At 49.8% G+C, this 16,743-nt stretch overlaps 1 protein-coding gene across 2 annotated transcripts in view; it reads right to left on the bottom strand.

Moving 5' to 3' along the window:
- Positions 1-16,743, bottom strand: part of Ltbp2 (latent transforming growth factor beta binding protein 2) — a 105,566-nt gene that overhangs the window by 47,805 nt on the left and 41,018 nt on the right. For both annotated transcript variants that reach the window (XM_077109017.1, XM_077109018.1), the window contains exons 5-9: positions 9,016-9,197; positions 7,975-8,145; positions 7,307-7,513; positions 5,928-6,214; positions 4,878-4,980 (exon numbers count right to left, since the gene is read on the bottom strand). In XM_077109017.1, coding sequence (XP_076965132.1) covers positions 4,878-4,980; positions 5,928-6,214; positions 7,307-7,513; positions 7,975-8,145; positions 9,016-9,197 — 950 coding nt within the window. The remainder of the gene's footprint in view (positions 1-4,877; positions 4,981-5,927; positions 6,215-7,306; positions 7,514-7,974; positions 8,146-9,015; positions 9,198-16,743) is intronic.

The raw sequence follows: 16,743 nt of genomic DNA, 5'->3' as shown, positions 1-16,743 counted from the left end.
TTCCTCAGCCTTTTCTGAGGGGCACTTTCTTCATCATTCAACAGGTTCAAGATCCTCAGCTTGCAGGTGGCCATGCAAATTAAGTGTGACCGTACAGGTGAGGAGCCAGCATAGTGTAATTCAGCAACTAGAAGCCTTTCTTGTTTTTAGGAGGGAAGGATGATAAATTCCTTGAAGAGAAGAGGGAGAGAGTCAGCTGTCCCTGGAGATGCAAGGAGGGGCCTGGGCTCTGAGGTGAACTTGTCCCAGGCCAGGCAGATGGAAGATGATCTCGTGGCAAACAGCTGGAACCACCACTGCAGGCTTCCAGCCGTGTGCCAGCCCCGCCTGTTCCAGCAAAGGGGCCTTGGGGTTGACACAGACGGTGCCAAGCTCGATGGGGCAGCAGCCAACTTTCCAGTCAACCCAGATGTCTGTCTTATATGGAAACTTAAAAATGTGGCCTCAATCAAAGTAGCTTTTCAGAGCTGTGTGCTCCCCAGCACTGCGGAGGCTCTGAGCTGGGACCTTTGATAATTCCCAAGGAGGCAGGAAGACATGGCTCAGGCTAAGTACTGTAAGGTCAGCAGGGGACATGCTGCCACAGGCAGCCTAGACCGACTCCTGAAGCCATCTCTCCAAGGAAAGAGGCTCTGTGGAATTCTTCTGGAAGAAAAGGGATTTGTCTGTGCCATGCAATGGATGCTCAGGCAGTTCTTTCCCTGTCGGAAACAGTATTCTGCAGCGGCCTTCCTCAAGGAGGCATAATCCTATTTATCAGAGGAGAAATAGAGGCAAAGCCACCGAGGCCAAGAATGTTCTAGAACCCAGAAGTCCTGCCTCTCTAGCCAAGCATCCCCCAAAACCATTCTAGCAGCTCATCCTTTCAGCCTCTGAAGCCTGCGTGGCAGCTTGCTTGTCCCATCTGCTTACAGCAATGTCCCCTCACCCCCAGCCTGAGGCTCGGACATGAAACTAGGTTCCCCAGTGTCTTGCCCCTTCTCTATGCTTTGCCCAGCCGCACTTTCATGTGTTCCAGAATGCTTGACATTCTGGGGTCTCTACCCTGGTGCCCAGCTTTCTGAGCTGTGCTGAACACAGTGGGGGAGGGGAGTGAGCCTTGGGTGCCATTGGAGTTCTGCACCCACACGTGCATGTGGGCGCTTGACCCACAGAGCTCTGCACCTGTTCCGCCACTACTGGACAGAGCTGGCCAGCTCTGCTGGGATCAGGGTCTCTGGACAGGCAGGGGGGCTGAGCTCACGAGGCTGGCACACCACTGGGACCAGGAATGGGGCAGGTGGGTGGGGCAGGAAGTCCCTGAAGTGCACATTTTGGTCTTCTCTCCTGTTCTTTCTCCTCCCAAGTGAAGCCCCCCCCCCCCCGCCCCCGCGCTCTGAACAGATTCTGAGCTCTAGGAATGTGGTCACTGCCCAGCAGCCCTGCCCAGGGGGATCAAGCACAGGATTTTCCACTTACAGCAGCTCCTGGCCAGGAGCCTCCCAGCCTGCTTCCCCCAGGGGCTCCCACACTCTGACCGGCCATGCCTCGTGCTCCTGTTTAAATCCTATAAGCACTGGATGCGACATTTCATTGAAGGATCGAGAGTGGCTTCCATTGTCATTCCCACTACTATCCCCTGACACGTCTCTGGTCACTAACATCACTGTCAAGTGGGCTCGTGGAGTTGAAGAGGAGAAACTGACCCCAAAGGACCCTGCAGGACCCTCAGTGATGTCCCCCACCCAGAGGGCTGCATCTCGACGGCTCAGGCTCATGCCTGAGGGCCAAACCGGAGATACCACAGGCTTGAAGATGTGCCCAGAGGAAGGTTCTGAGAGGGGCACAGTCCTTAGCTGTGAAGAAGGCTAGAGGTGGAGCCCAGCAGTGAAGCAGGATTCTAGGGAGGCCCCTTCCAGAGCCCCACTTCTCGGCCACAGTGCACCACTCCTTTCCTTTTCCACCCACAGCTGTTGACAGCTAAGCCCACTCTTCCCTTCCTGGGCGCCACCATGGCGTGTCCAGGCCCCAAGAGGTTGTTTTTTCCTTTTTCGGTGGGGGGGGGCAGTGCTAGGCAAGCACTGAGCTACAACCCCAGCCCAACAAGAAAAACCTATAACGCTACTGTGGAATCGGCACTTGGATGAAACCTTGCTGCGCCTTCCTGGGACAGCTCTGCTGGACAGGTGGTTCCTGGGTAGGTCAGCACCTTGGTCAGCAGCAACAGGTACTGGATGCCCCTAGGAGAACTAATGGTCCCTGTCTGCCTGAGCCAGCTCTAGGGAACAGAACCCGCCCACACACATGGCTTCGGACCTGCCTGCTTCCTTCAGGAGAGCCAGGGCTTGGCGGGGCCCACAAGGGACTACTGTTCACTTTCCTGGTCTCACCTCTATGCAGTTTTTGTGGGTTGTTAAATTCTTCCCGGTCTCTTTGACTGTCCTACCCCCAAACCACTCTTCAGATCTCATCTTGGATATCACTTCCTCTAAGAGTTACCAGTTTGAGGTAGGGTCCCCTTCCCCACAGTGTACAGACGTGCAGGTTGTACACTGCACAAAAGCACCACATTTAAGGGAGACACCGGCATCCTAGATTTGTATATTTATGAACGTGATTCTGAACACATGGAAAGGGAACCTATGATGGCCTGGCTCCACTGTCTATGTCTTCATAGAACCTGGCACTTGTCCAGTCACTACAGGAGCTTCTTTCCTTGATGCACCCCCCCGCCCAACTGACCATGGCCTCCACTAGACTGTAAACTTGGAGCTAGAGGTGCTGGTTTTACCTCATCACTGTCTACTCAGGGCCTGCCCACTAGGGGTACTTCAAAGGGGTCCTGGTTGATGCAAATATTTGTCGACTAAACAGAATGCGGGAAATAGAAGTCTCAAGAATTGGTCTGACAGGAAGGAGGAAAGAAAATAAGGAAAGAAGAAAAGCGCAAAAAATATCTCTGGCCCGCAGGGGAGGTGTGAGCCATTTATGCATCTCTTCCCAAGGCGGGTGGGTTGGTCCCTTTCCCCTTTCTTGAGGAGACCTTCTAATAATGATGAAGATGGTCATCATTGCAGTCACCCCTTGGTATCCATGGCAGATTGGTTTCAGGGTCCCATCAACGTCAAAATCCTTGTGAGCTCAAGTCCCTTGCATGAAATGGGGTAGCATCTGCACGTGACCTTCACGCGCCCTCCCTTCTGCTATAACTCATCGAAGGGTTACTTACAACACCTTCCACAACGTCAACACGACGCAGACAGGTGTTCTATGGCACTGTTTAGGGAATCGTGACAAGAGAGAAGTCTACCTGTTCAGTACAGAAGCAGCCATCGAAGGCCTAATGCACCCACAAGGGGGTGCGGTAAACATGCTCAAACAAGCGCAGGGGACACACCGAGGGTCTGTGACAAGCAGGAGGCTGTAGGAGCACAGGACCACACTTCCTTCAATAGTGTGGATTCAGCATAGTTCTCAGCACAGGGTAACTTCAAGTTCTAACTTCAATTTCTAACTTTTTGGAACTTTCTGGAATTTTTATTTTAACTTTTTGGGGGTGCTGTGGCTCAAACCCAGGGCCTCATGCCTGCTAGGCAAGCCCTCTACCACTGAGGTACACCCCAGCCCTTTGTGGTTTTTTTCCAAATAATTTCAACCTGTGGTTGGTGAACCTGCAGATGCAGAACCCACAGACACGCAGGGCCGAGTGGAGCAGCTGCCATGTGCCTGTCTTCACAGATGAGCAGATGGAGCAGGGAGAGGCTGGTGGGCAGAGCCGGGGCAGTCAGGGGGGACACTGAGATCTGAATGTTAACCTTTGCAGCTTCCCTAAAATTTCTATCACACTGGGAAGCTGTCTGCGCTTATTTTTAGTTTGGATAATCTATCCACTGCTCCACTGCTGAGTCTCATGCTGGGAACAGCCCTGCCCCTCCCACCTTTGGGCTTCACTCCAGGTCCCCCCAAAATACACTCACCAAGCTGACTGCCGACAGGCCAAAGCAATACACACCTGGCCCAGGCCAAGGAATGAGGCCCCGAGGGGCAGCCAGCCCAAGCAGGCAGCAGCCAGCCCAGCCACAGGTACCTGTCACCTCTCCCAGATGTCGTACCAACACCCACAACAAGAGCAAGTACCGACGGGCGTTTTGCTCACTCCTGAGTCTCAGTGCTTGGCACATGGGGTACCCCGGGGTATTTGCTGGGTGAATGTATGTTGGGCTTTTTTACCATTTAGAAGAGGGCAGGAGCCAGGCATGGCAGTACACGCCTGTCATCCCAGGGACTCCAGAGGCTGAGGCAGAAGGATCACAAGTTTGAGGCCAGCCTCAGCAACTTGGTAAGGCCCTAAGCAACTTAGCATGACCCTGTCTCAGAATAAAAAAGGGATGTAGCTCAGTGATAAAGTGCCCCTGGGTTCCATCCCCAGAACAACAACAACAACAAAAAATGGCTAAGGACATTCTGGGACAGACAATCAACCCTTGTTCAGAGAATGGGAAATGGAAACAGAGATGAGTGAGGAAGAGGCCTCAGGGTCCCTCCAAGGAAAAAATGAGGAAAACACTGGGTCAGCAAATCAAAACTCTGGGCCCCTGGTGCTTGGGCAAGGGCATATGGAGGGAGTAGGTGGAGGGGGCCCAGCACCAGCAAGAAGGAGGAGCCCCTCACAGGCAGACAGCAATGGGCCAGGTTTCCTGGGCAGAGGGGCTGGGCTGGCCGAGCTGTCTGGATTCTTGGGCACTGGTCAGAGGCTCCCTCAAGACGAACTGGAAAGCCTGCAGGCTTACCAGCCTGTTCACTGCCTAGGGTCAGAGGTGGTCATGGCATGCCCTGCAGGAGAGGCCAGGCCCTGGGAGAGATTTCCCACACCCCCTGACCTTGGCAGTAGCACTCACCTGGTCTGGGTGGGCACGGAACACAGGAGGAGACCCCCCAGAAGGCTCCCACGCTGCCACAGCAGTCCTCCTGGGCAGTCAGCTCCAGCAGAGGATTGGCACACTGGAAAAGAGGCCATGGATACACCTGTGGGCCTCCACTTCCCTCCCTGGCTATGCACCCAGCTGTACCAGGAAAGCCCAGGATGCAGAATGCTCACCTCCAGAGGACGCCCCACTGTGGGGGAGGGGAGAGGGAGGAGCATAGCCAGGGGGCCCAGGCGAAAGGAAGCCCCAGTCCACCCTGCTAGCACACTGGGGGGCACACTGTAGACACAAGATCCTGCCCGGGCAGGTCTGCATAGACTGAGAGTCCCAAAGAATGGGCTTTCCTCCAAGCACCTCCATGGAACTCTGGGGCCACCCTCCCTGTGAGCAGGGCCAGGCTCAGGAACACCACAGGCTGGGGGGCCAGGAAGGACCTGGGGCTCAGGTCCTTATCCCTTAGCTCTCTACCTGCTCAGCTCCCGTATCCTCAGAAACAGAGCTGCAACCTCAAGAAAAACCACCCCAGGTCTAACCTCCTAGCGTCTCTTCCAGGGGAAGTGGAGCGCCTCTCATCTTGGCACCACCAGGGTTTTGGCGTGTAACCTGCATTCACTACTTCCACCCTTCTGTGACTCATGAAGACCAGAGGGCAAACTCCCTGCCAGACCCTAACAGCCCTATTGCCCATGAGCTGGAGAGTCCTAGGCTCAGCTCTCACAGATCCCAGGATGTTCTGGCACCAAACTCTAGTTTGCCTGAGGATGCTGGTGACAGCTCCTCTGCAGGGGTCTCCTGGGTCCTCTTCTGCATGCCTGGGGACTGACAGGTACCAAGTGGAGACCAAGAAAGAGGCCAGCTTCTACAGAGTCAGATGACTTTGTACCCTGGGTTTCCCATCTGGGAAATGGGAGACTCTAAGGACACATTCCACAAAACAAGGAGGAGAAAGAAGAGGGTGGAGGGCAGGGTGGAGGGCCACTGCTGTCCTGGAAGACAGGGATGAGGCAGCAGCTGCGTCCTTACCTGTCCGTTCACAGAGCTCAGGTAGCACCGGCCCAGCAGTCCCCGATGCCTAGGCAGCACTGCGGGGGGCGCCCGAGGGGGCTCTCCAGACCGAGCAGGGATGCTGTTGCTGTCCCAGTGGCTGTGGCCTGGGCCCGAGGGGAGCTGGGGTTGACCTCTGGCCTCCACGCTGTTCTCCTCCAGGGTCGCGTCTGCCTCGCCCCTCACCCGCGCCACCTGGTGGATCTGCACGGAGGCCTCAGGCGGGTGCTGGATGTGCACCTTCACCAATGAGGGGTTCACAGAAGCTGGGCACAGAGTGGGGTTCAGAGTTGAGAAGCGGGGTCCCGCCTGCACTGCCCCACCCACTTAAGAGTGCCCGCAGCCCTGAGACAGGCGGGTCACTGGCGTGTGCTTTCCCAAAACTCCCTTCCCATTTCTTTGCTTGCAATTAGGAACCCCAGAGCAACCAACTCCGCCCGCCCCCGCCCTTGAAGACAGGATGGAATGGCAACTCCTTGGCAGAAGGACCTTCAAGAAGTTCTATCTACCTTCCTGACCCCACCTCCCCAGCACTGTGCAGCCCTGACCTCTAACCAAGGCCGCTACCTGGTCCCACCTCCATGCCTTGCTAACACCAATCCTTCCCCCTGCTGAACCAGATGCTGCCCATGGGTGGAGGGCTAACTGATTGTCGTTCCCTCCACACAGCCTCTCCAGAGCACTCTGGGCTCAAGGGCCCCTCCATCTCTGACTCTAGAACTCTGTTCTGTTTTGTTCTTATTTGGGAGGATTTTTTTTTTTTTTGGTACTAGGGAATGAACCCAGGGGTACTTAACCACTGAGCCACATCCCCAGCCCTTTTTGAATTTTATTTAGAGATAGGGTCTCACTGAGTTGCTTAGGGCCTCACTAATTTGCTGAGGCTGACTTTGAACTTTGGATCCTCCTGCCTCAGCTTCCCAAATCACTGGGATTACAGGCATGTGCCACTGTACCTGGATGGGTTTTTTTTTTTTTTTTTTTTTTTTAAGATTTTTTTGGGGGAGCCCCTGCTAATGAAAGACAGGGAAAATGAAAAGGTTGCGTATTGAAATTCTGCTTCCCATCCATCCTTCCCATCCAACCTAAGATTTCCATGGGTTCCTGCGGGCAGACCCTGACTTCACACTGCTTTGCCTTCCCCAGCACAGGGTAAATGCCAAAGCACAGGGAGGAATTCAGATGGAAGGGAAAGAGGAGTAGGGAAGGGAGCAGAGCCCTGCAGTGGGGGAGAAAGAGGGGGGACTGACAGGGAAGGAAGGCCTGGAGGTGCTTCCCTGTCTCCAGCCAGCACAGTGAGGTGGCCTGCCCCGACCTGGGGCTCCTCCCAGGCTTGCTGCCCGCTGCGCTGCACTCACCCATCTGGTTGGAGAGAGGCAGTGTGAAGGTGGACTGCTTCAAGGGGCCTTCCAATAGGGCCCTGTAGCGGGAGCCCCTCTCCAAAGTCTCCCTCTCCAGCTGTGGGGCAGGCAGGTGGCAGAACTTCCCGGTGGAGTTGGCAGGGCACCAGCATTCATCCCGGCCAATGCAGCGCCCTCCGTTCAGGCAGGGGATCTGGCAGAAATCTACAAGAGAACAGTGGCACCCGCGCCCCCATGTTGCTTGCAGGTAACAAGAGAGAAGCAGGCAGAGCAGGACCGGAGATCAGGATGGCTAGAGGAGCCCAGGACCCACTGAGTCCCCAGAGTGAAGAAGTAACCAGCCCTTCTTTCTAAAAAGTCCTTCCATGTCTCCCCATGATGACCCAGGACACCAGGCAGTGGCCCCACTGTGAACTCCCTCATTTCTCTGTGGAGGTAACTTGGTCAGAGAGGTTATGTGATATGCCTAGAGTCACACAGCCAGGCTGGGTGAAGACTCAGCCAGCCCTCCCTGTGACTTGGGACAACAGATGGAGCCACAGGACAGAGCAGCGGGCTTCCTTCCTTGGGAGAACTGGGCTCCGGTCCACAGCAGGCCTGTCCCTCTAGCACCCCAGCCCCCCATGCCCAGCCAGGAACCATCTGGGTCGGGGGAAGAGACTCACAGATGCGGAAGCCGGACTTGGGGTCATGTCCATGGCCACCCTGGCTATACAGGGTGGTGGTGTCGCCCCGCTCACAGCTGTTGGCACAGCGCCCGCGGGCACAGGTCTGCTTGCAGATGGTGGGGGTGAAGACGATCTTGATCTTCTTGATTTTCTCTGTGAGGTTCTGCCCTGCAGAGAGAGGGCTTGGGTCCAGGGGGCAGGGCTGAGAGGCACAGCCGTGACCTCCACTGCGTGGTTAGAGAGGCCCGTGGGACAGGAGGTACATCCACCCCAAGAGCATTTGTGTAGTACCTATGGGATGCCAGGTCCACGGTGGGGGCAGGATAGCACCTTTGGGAAGTTCACAGATACAGCTTTGCACACCTAACCTCTCAACTCTCGTGATGGGTATTGCTTTAGGCAGAGCCACTAGAAATTGTCATTTGTGTAGGATAAAATGGCTGAGCATGGGCAGTTTGGGTACGTTTTACCTAAGATTTCCATTTAACTGTTGGACCGAAGCTCAGAGACTTCCAGGTGGCCCCCCATCAACAGCTAGCAAGTGCAGCAGCTGGGCTTTGGACCAAACGGCAGGGAATGGAATGTTGCTCAAGCTGGCCAGGAAGGGGGGCTTTCTACAGGAAGTGGGCAGGATAACGCCTGAGGGATGATTAGAGGCAGGTTTGGGGGCCCGATTACGGGAACAAGGATCAAGCCCTTTACTTGGTACATTGGGTACGTGTAGGGAAGCTACCAGCAAGACATCAAGGAGGAAATGTGGAGGACTTGTGATCCAGGAAGGGTGGTGGACAGGCAGCGATAGAGCAGCCAAGGTCTCAGGGTCTCCACAGGGGCCAAGTCCAGACCAGCTGGTTTGGCAAGCCTAGAGTCAACCCAGGGCAAGTTCCCAAATACTGTTTTTTGATTGACTGAAAGAATGACGGACAAGGTGTCAATGCAACTCCTCTGGGAGAGTGGAGAAGGAAGTAGAGGTGGGTTAAAGAGGGGTGGAGATTTAGATGTCCTGTTCCTCTAGGTTCCGAGGCAGGACAGCCTTACCCCAGGGAGACAAGAGGTGGCCCGGAGATGCTGCCTGCTGGGGACCATCCCTCTGCTCGAGGCCCAGGCCCACGGGCAGAGCGTTGGAAGTCAGCTGGCCGCTGGCAGCATTGGCTGGGTAACGTCTGACCGTTCGGGACAGCCCCACGTGCTGCTGGGAGGGGAGGACTTGGCTGAGTCCACTCAGGGTCCTGTGGAGACAGACAACCATGGCATAGGGGTCACATCCCAGGAGCAGCTTCTCTGTGCCCTCCCTCATCTGGCCACCCGGATTCCCGCCCTTACATTGGAAGACGGCTCTTGGTTTGGCTGCCCTTTCCCCACCCCTGTGGCCAACTCCTAAACATGGAGGTGTCCCAAGACAGAAGGACTGAGCTAGGACTGGCCCGCCATCTCTGGGGGAGCGCCCGCCCCACATGGAATAGCCAGGCTTTTGCTGGATTATTCTGGGCAGGTCATTCAGCCTCTCTGTGCCTCAGGACCTTGACTACAAAATGAAGGTCTCAGACTGTTCCTACATAGCTCTGACATACTCAGAGTCATTGAGAGCCTGCTTATGGGCCAACCCTGTACTCACCCCCTGCCACTTCTTCATATCACCCTTTATATGAATTAACTGTGGAGCACCCATTTACAGGTGGATTCAGGGACAGAGCCCAGAATCTCCCTCTTATTTATTTATTTAAATTTTAAAATTTGTGGGCTGGGGATGTGGCTCAAGCGGTAGCGCGCTCGCCTGGCATGCGTGCAGCCCGGGTTCGATCTTCAGCACCACATACAAACAAAGATGTTGTGTCCGCCGAAAACTAAAAAATAAATGTTAAAATTCTCTCTCGCTCTTTAAAAAAAAAAAAAATTCTAAAAATTAAAAAAAAAAATTTTTTTAAATTTGTTTTAATTAGTTTAACGTGACAGTAGAATGTATTTATGCACTTTAATATATCATACATAAATGGGATATAATTTCTCATTTTTCTGATTGTACAGGTTGTAGAATCATGTTTTTTTTTTATAAATAATATAGTAACAATATTCCAGGAGAAAAACATGAATGCATCATCCCCCACCCAACGAGCAAACACTTTCGCCTATTTCCTCCCAACCCTTGCTCAGATAAGTGATTTTACACTATCATCACCACTCATAGACACAAGTTAACTTGATCTTTTCACTTAACATTAGACCACACTCTACAGGATTCCACTTTTTTTTCTTCTTTTTGGTACTGGGAATTGAATGCAGGGGTGCTTAACCACTGAGCCACATGCCCAGCCCTTTTTATATTTTACTTAGAGACAGGGTCTCACTGAGTTACTTAGGCCCTTGCTAAGATGCTGAGGCTGGCTTTGTGAATTCTTGATCCTCTTGCCTCAGCCTCCCAAGCCCCTGGATTGGAATTCCGTATTTTTCACTGTCTCATGATACTTTATCTGAAGATGAATCACAACTTTCTCAAATAGTCGCCTAGTGTTCTTTAGTTGCTTTAAACTTTTCACGGTGGACATTCCTACACATAGGATTTTTTTCTGTTAAAATATTCCTTTACTATTTTATTTCATTCTGTATATTTGAAAATTTTAAATAATGAACATTTTTATTTATCAGAGGATTCAATGGACTATTCTCATCTTTTCTACATGTTTCCAATTTTTTTAAATAATAAACATTTTGAAAAGGGTTACTACTTTAGGATTAATTCAGTCCCTTGGGCTACAATGGCTGTGTCAAAGGTTACAAACATTCACGGCTCTAATATGCATGGCGTTTTGCTTTCTGGAAGGATCACCTCAAAATATACAAACACACCTTGTAGAGCAGAACCTCACCACATAGCATGTTAGGTTTTCGGTTTTTTTTTTTTTTTTTTTTTTTTTTTGTACTTTGTTCCTTGAATGAGCACAAAACGGCACTTCAAAGTTGATTTTATCTCCCATTTTAAAATTACTTCTGAGGTTGAAATTTTGTTCATCAATTTATTTCCTATTTGTATGGAAACTTTCTGCTCATGACCTTTGACGTCTTAACTATTTGAGTTGTTTGTCTCATAAAATTGTAACCCACCAGCCCCAGATTCCTTTCCCTGGACTGTTGAGAGGACTGAGAACACATGGAGACCGTGTGGTTATTTTGTGAAAACAAGTAAATGGTCACAATTTGAAAAGTATGCTGGAATTTTAAAGTTCATGAACAAAGGGACAAAAAAGGGTTAGTTACAGTTTGTACTAAATATCTCTTGCCAAGCCAGATAAGAAAATGTGACTGTCACTTAAAAGTCTTCTTCATCTAAAGGGAATAAAGAGACTAAAAAAAAAAAAAAAAATTAAAAATAATTTTAAACAAGCAAACGTGTTACTGCTGCCTGAGCATCCTTATATATAAAAACCAAGTGCCTAATCTGGTATCAACATGTTTTCACCACCAGAGTCGTCTGAGCCTGATTTATTGTCATCTATTACTGTGATGGAGAACTAAGTAACAGGAATAACAGCGAGGTTCCCGGCAGATTCTCCCTGCATAGAGGCTGCTATCCCAATGGTTCACCTCAGCCTCGTCCTCTGAGGTGGGCAGGGAGAGAGGGCAGTGGGCAGGGCTGTAGGCTCTTGGCTCTGTCCCCCTGGGGGTCTCCAGCTGGCTGCTGTTCCCCTCTCGGCTTAGAAGGCGGAGGCAGCTGGGCCAGGGTGGGGTCTGTGAGCTGTGGGGTCTGTGAGCCCAGTCACCTGGCCTTGTGCCATCTCTACACTCACTTCCCTTAACCAACCACAAGCCTTCAGCCAAGTCCTGGTTTCGTGTCTCATCCTGATCTCAGTCAGGTGGTGGGGCATTAGGAGAAGAGTCTGGTGCCCTGTTTGGTCCAGGGTGGTCCAAAGAAGCAGTGTCCCCCTATGGACAATAGAGCAGGGGCAACAGAGGCGAGCAGAGTCCCAATGAGAAGGTGACTTTCTTAGAAGAGCTGCTGCAATCTCAGCTGAAGACAGTGGTCCCCAAACTTATACAGCACAGGATGGAACTTGTTATCTCTCTGGATTGTTCCAGGAAAGTCCCGGCAAAGCTGCCAGAATGGACCCAAACCGTCATCTGTAGACCTCAGTATTTCATGGATTAGTGAAACTGTGAAGAAAATCTGGGGGACCAACATAAGTGGCCAACGTTTTATTTAGGTGTAATATTAAAACACGCACACCTACCAATGATTACCACCATCATTTCATGAAAGAAAAGACATCGCAGTGCCCAAAACACACTTGAATAAGTTTAACGTTATGGAAATCTCACCACGTTGACTTCATTTTGTCTCTTTGTGGACCATAAAAAGTCCATTGCAGGGTGGGGGTAGGGGGGCTGGGATTGTGGCTTAGTGGTAGAGCGCTCGCCTAGCATGCGTGAGGCACTGGGTTCGATCCTCAGCACCACATAAAAATAAAATAAAGGTATTGTGCCCACCTACAACTAAAATATAAACCTTGAAAAAAAAAAGGCCATTGCAGAGAGCACCATACCACTCCAAGGGGGGATCCACCAAGTTCTGCTCTCACCCAAAGACTTCAGGAGTCTTTCAATGAATTTAGGGAGAAAAATTTCCATTCCAGCTATGTGGGACCTCCAGACCCATATGAAAACAACCTGCATAGTGTGTACCCACAGTTGTGCCACACAGTTAAATGTGCAGAGTGTGCCTATACCCTGACCCCACACTAAGATCTTCAAATGGTGATGTGGAGACACTTGGTGAGGAGCTCCAGGTCACCCACCCCAACCACTTCCACCTTTGCCTGGCAGTTTAACTCTAATTTATAGAGATATAAATAACATAGGTTTCCAAATACTATTTTGTTATTGAAGAGTCTTTGCTGTTAAAAGACAAGTTGAAAATATCATTATAAGGTATCAATATAAGGTAGAATCATTATCATTACCACTCATTGAAAACTGAGTCAACTGCTCAGTTTTTATTTATTTATATTTTTATTTTTTGAGATGAGGTCTTGCTATGTTGCCCAGGCTGGCCTCAAACTTGTGATCCTCCTGCCTCAGCCTCGTAGGTACCTGGTATTATAATCAGGTATGCACCACCACATCCAGCTGAGCCAAAATGCTTTAAATATGTCCCATTATCCATGTTACTTTAGTGATTAAGAAAAGTAAGTTGCAGAATAATATGGATGATATGCTTCCGGTTTTGTGTTTTAAGAAAAATTTCTCCCTCTGCCTTAGACATTGTTATATGCAAAAAAAACATCTGGAAAGATCTGTAAACAGCGGCTGCTCCTTGGGATGAGAGTGCCTGTGCGTGGGTAACTACAGTTTTAAACTTTACATATGTCTATATTTTTGGAATTTTTAAACAAGAAAATGCATTGTGCAGAATAAATATATATTTATTTTGTAATAAAAATAAATCTCTATCCTTCCCATAAACTCCATTTTAGAGATAAGGCAATGGAGGCTTAGAAAAGCATGTAAATGCCTGCAAACAACTAGGACCCAAGTTGGACTGTAGTGGGGAACAGGTTTGCAGATGCAAAAAAGACTAGAAGGACTCCAGAAAGTCTCAGGAGGAAGCCACCTTTGAGCTGGTGCTTAAATGGATGCATAGGGTTTCTAGAACCCAGAATTAGGAGGAAGTTCTTCTAGATTAGGAAAAAAAATAAGGCGATGCCCATAGGTAGGAAGCACCAGTCATGTTTAAGAAAGAATCAGGAGCACAGTTTGAATAAAGCACAGAATGGAGGCGAAGAAAGGGAAAGGAAATAAAAGCCATTCAGTGTCTACCAGGTGGCAGGAAGTCTGCTAAGTGTTTCCCAAAATTTACTTAATCAAAAACTGTATGATCAAAAACCTCTGCTTGGCCAAAACTGCCTTAAAACAAAGTAGAGGATAAATGACCCAACGGGGAGAATATGTGCAGTCATATCACAGACAAAAGAGGAATCTCGGTAACATCTAAAGAGTTCCTAGAAACAGGAAAGAGTCCAGTGGCCCTGAAAGGAAGCCAACAAAGGATATGAAGAAACAGTTCACGGGGAAAAAAAATGTTTCTTACACAGGAAGAAATATGCTCGACTTCTTATTAGAAATGTACAAATGAAAACTACACTGAGACAGGAAGTCTTAATCCATCAGACTAGCAAGACTGTGAACATTTAATAACACTCCCATTGGGTGAGACTGCAGAAACAGGCCATTCTCTCAGATCTGGCTGGAAGGAATGTAACCTGATACAACTCTTTTTGCGGGGGGAGGTGATACCAGGGATTGAATCCAGGGGCGCTTAACCACTGAGCCACATCCCCAGTCCTTTTTTACTTTTTATTTTGAGACAGGGTCTTGCTAAGTTGCTTAGGTCCTCTCCAAGTTGCTGAGACTGGCTTTGAACCCACGATTCTCCTGTCTCAGCCTTCCCAAGCTGCTGGGATTACAGGTGTATGCCCCTGTGCCTGGCTTGATTCCGCTCTTATGGCCAGCATTTTGACAATTTGGCATTATACTCCCAGCACAAGGCATGTATGCTCTGACCTTGCAGTCCCCCCTCAGAGACTATTCTGCGGGTAAACCTGCTGTGGTAGGTGCTACTGCTGTTCTGCCGAGGCCCCCTTTGCATTCCCAGCAGCTGTAAAGGAGAGCCAAAGACTTCCACCTGGGACTTCTGAGTCCCATGCTTGGTTAAGGGGAACCTCCTGAGAGGCTCCTCCCACCACCTTGACTACCCAGCCAATGACTGCCCCAACAGAAATTCAAAAGCCCCTCCTCCTTTGTCTCAAGAAGGGACAACTTTGTAAACTCCAGCCTCAACTGGGCCAAAGCTTGATTTATCTGGGAATCTATCCTTCCTTGGGTCTCTCCATGTCCCATTCTGCTTTCCTTCTCCTTAGCATTCTCCCACTGAATCTCACACACCTGAATTCCACCTCTGGGGAACCTGACCTAAGGCAGTGGTGTATATCCAAGATAATACATGACCATTCATAGCAGAACTATTTTTTTTTAAAGAGAGAGAGAGAGAAAGAGAGAGAGAGAGAGAGAAAGAGAGAGAGAGAGAGAGAATTTTAATATTTATTTTTTAGTTTTTGGCGGACACAACATCTTTGTTTGTATGTGGTGCTGAGGATCGAACCCGGGCCGCACGCATGCCAGGCGAGCGCGCTACCGCTTGAGCCACATCCCCAGCCCCAGCAGAACTATTTTGTAATAGCGAAATATTTTGTACAGAATAGAAACTACTGAAGTGTCCTTTCCAGAGATTGGTTTTAAAAACTAGAATCTAAAGACAGTGGTGGTGGCGGGGTAGTGCACCCCGGTAACCACAGCTACTCTAGAGGTTAAGGCATGAGGATCACATGTTCAAAGCCAGCCTTGGCACTTTACTGTGAACCTGTCTCAAAATAAAATAAATAGGGCTGGGATGTAGCTCAGTGGTAGAGTGCTTGTCTATCATGTTTGAGGCCCTGGGTTAGATCCCCAGCATGGCAAAAAAAGAAAACCAAAACCCTAGGATCTATCTAGGAATAGAGTCATGCACCCTGGACACAGAAACAGCTCCTTGACATCAGTAAGATATATATTCTCCAAGATATATATATTGAAATGTGAAAAAAACAACAGCTCAAATCCCACCCACCAGCTGTTTTCATATAGCCTGTAACCTAACAATGGTTTTTATGTTTTTAAATGGTTGAAGAAAAAAAGTCGTAAGAGTAACATTTCTTGACATGAGAAAATGATATAAAATTCAAATTTAAGTTTCCATAAATAAAGCCTCCTTGGAGCACAGCCACACTCATTGTCTAGCACTGTTTTTGCTCTGCAGCCATTCAGCTGAGTAGTTGCAGAAGCCATATGTCATAGGAAGCCTAAAATATTTACTCTCTGGCCTTTTATGGAAGAAGTTTGCTGACTCCTGGTGTAGGGCATGTAAACTTTTGTGTAAAAATACAGAAAATAAGGATACATGTTGTATTTATTTGCATAATCATAAAGCAACCTTGGAAGGATACCCTGGAAAATTAATAACAGTGGTTACATGTGTGGGAGGGGTGGTGGGTGGGAAGTGGGGCTGGGGCTGGGGACCGACCAGTGCTATAATTGAATGAATACTTACTCTGTGCCCGGCTTGGTGCCAATGATGCACGTCACATGCATTCCCTCACGTAGGCCTCTCCATAATCTAAGAGTTAGTACTCACTACCCCATTTTATAGTTGAGGAAACAGAATGAGCAGAAGTTCTATGCCCTATTGAAGTTTACAGAACACATATGTGCAAATGCCAAGTTACTAAGCCAGGTTAACGTCATCCTAAATGTACCCACCATCTGTCACTTCTATCGCCATTTTACAGATGAGGACATTAAGGTTTTGAGGGATTCAAGAATAGGTTTGAGCCCTCATGGACGAGGGCCTGAAATACTATATTGATTGGGTAAGGGGACATCCCTGGAGATCTTGGAGCAGAGAAATGACATGGTCTGAGGAAGAGTCCACCCTCTTTCACTCATCAAGAAGCACTTGTGAGTGTCTGTCACATGCAGGCACTAGGGGCCAAGGCACTAGCTCCCCTCTTAGCTCCAATGGAGGCTGGACAAAGAGACCAGCACCTGACCAAAGGTGAGGGTAGCCCAGCACAATGGCGCACATCTGTAATCCCAGTGGCTTGGGAGGCCAAGGAAAGAGGATCGCAAGTTCAAAGCCTGCCTCGGCAATTTAGTGAGGCTTTAAGCAATTCAGTGAGACCC

Source organism: Callospermophilus lateralis, chromosome 3, assembly GCF_048772815.1.
Source record: "Callospermophilus lateralis isolate mCalLat2 chromosome 3, mCalLat2.hap1, whole genome shotgun sequence".
NCBI lineage: Eukaryota > Metazoa > Chordata > Mammalia > Rodentia > Sciuridae > Callospermophilus > Callospermophilus lateralis.
Note: the sequence above shows the minus strand (reverse complement) of the source record. Positions and strands in the feature narration are given on the sequence as shown.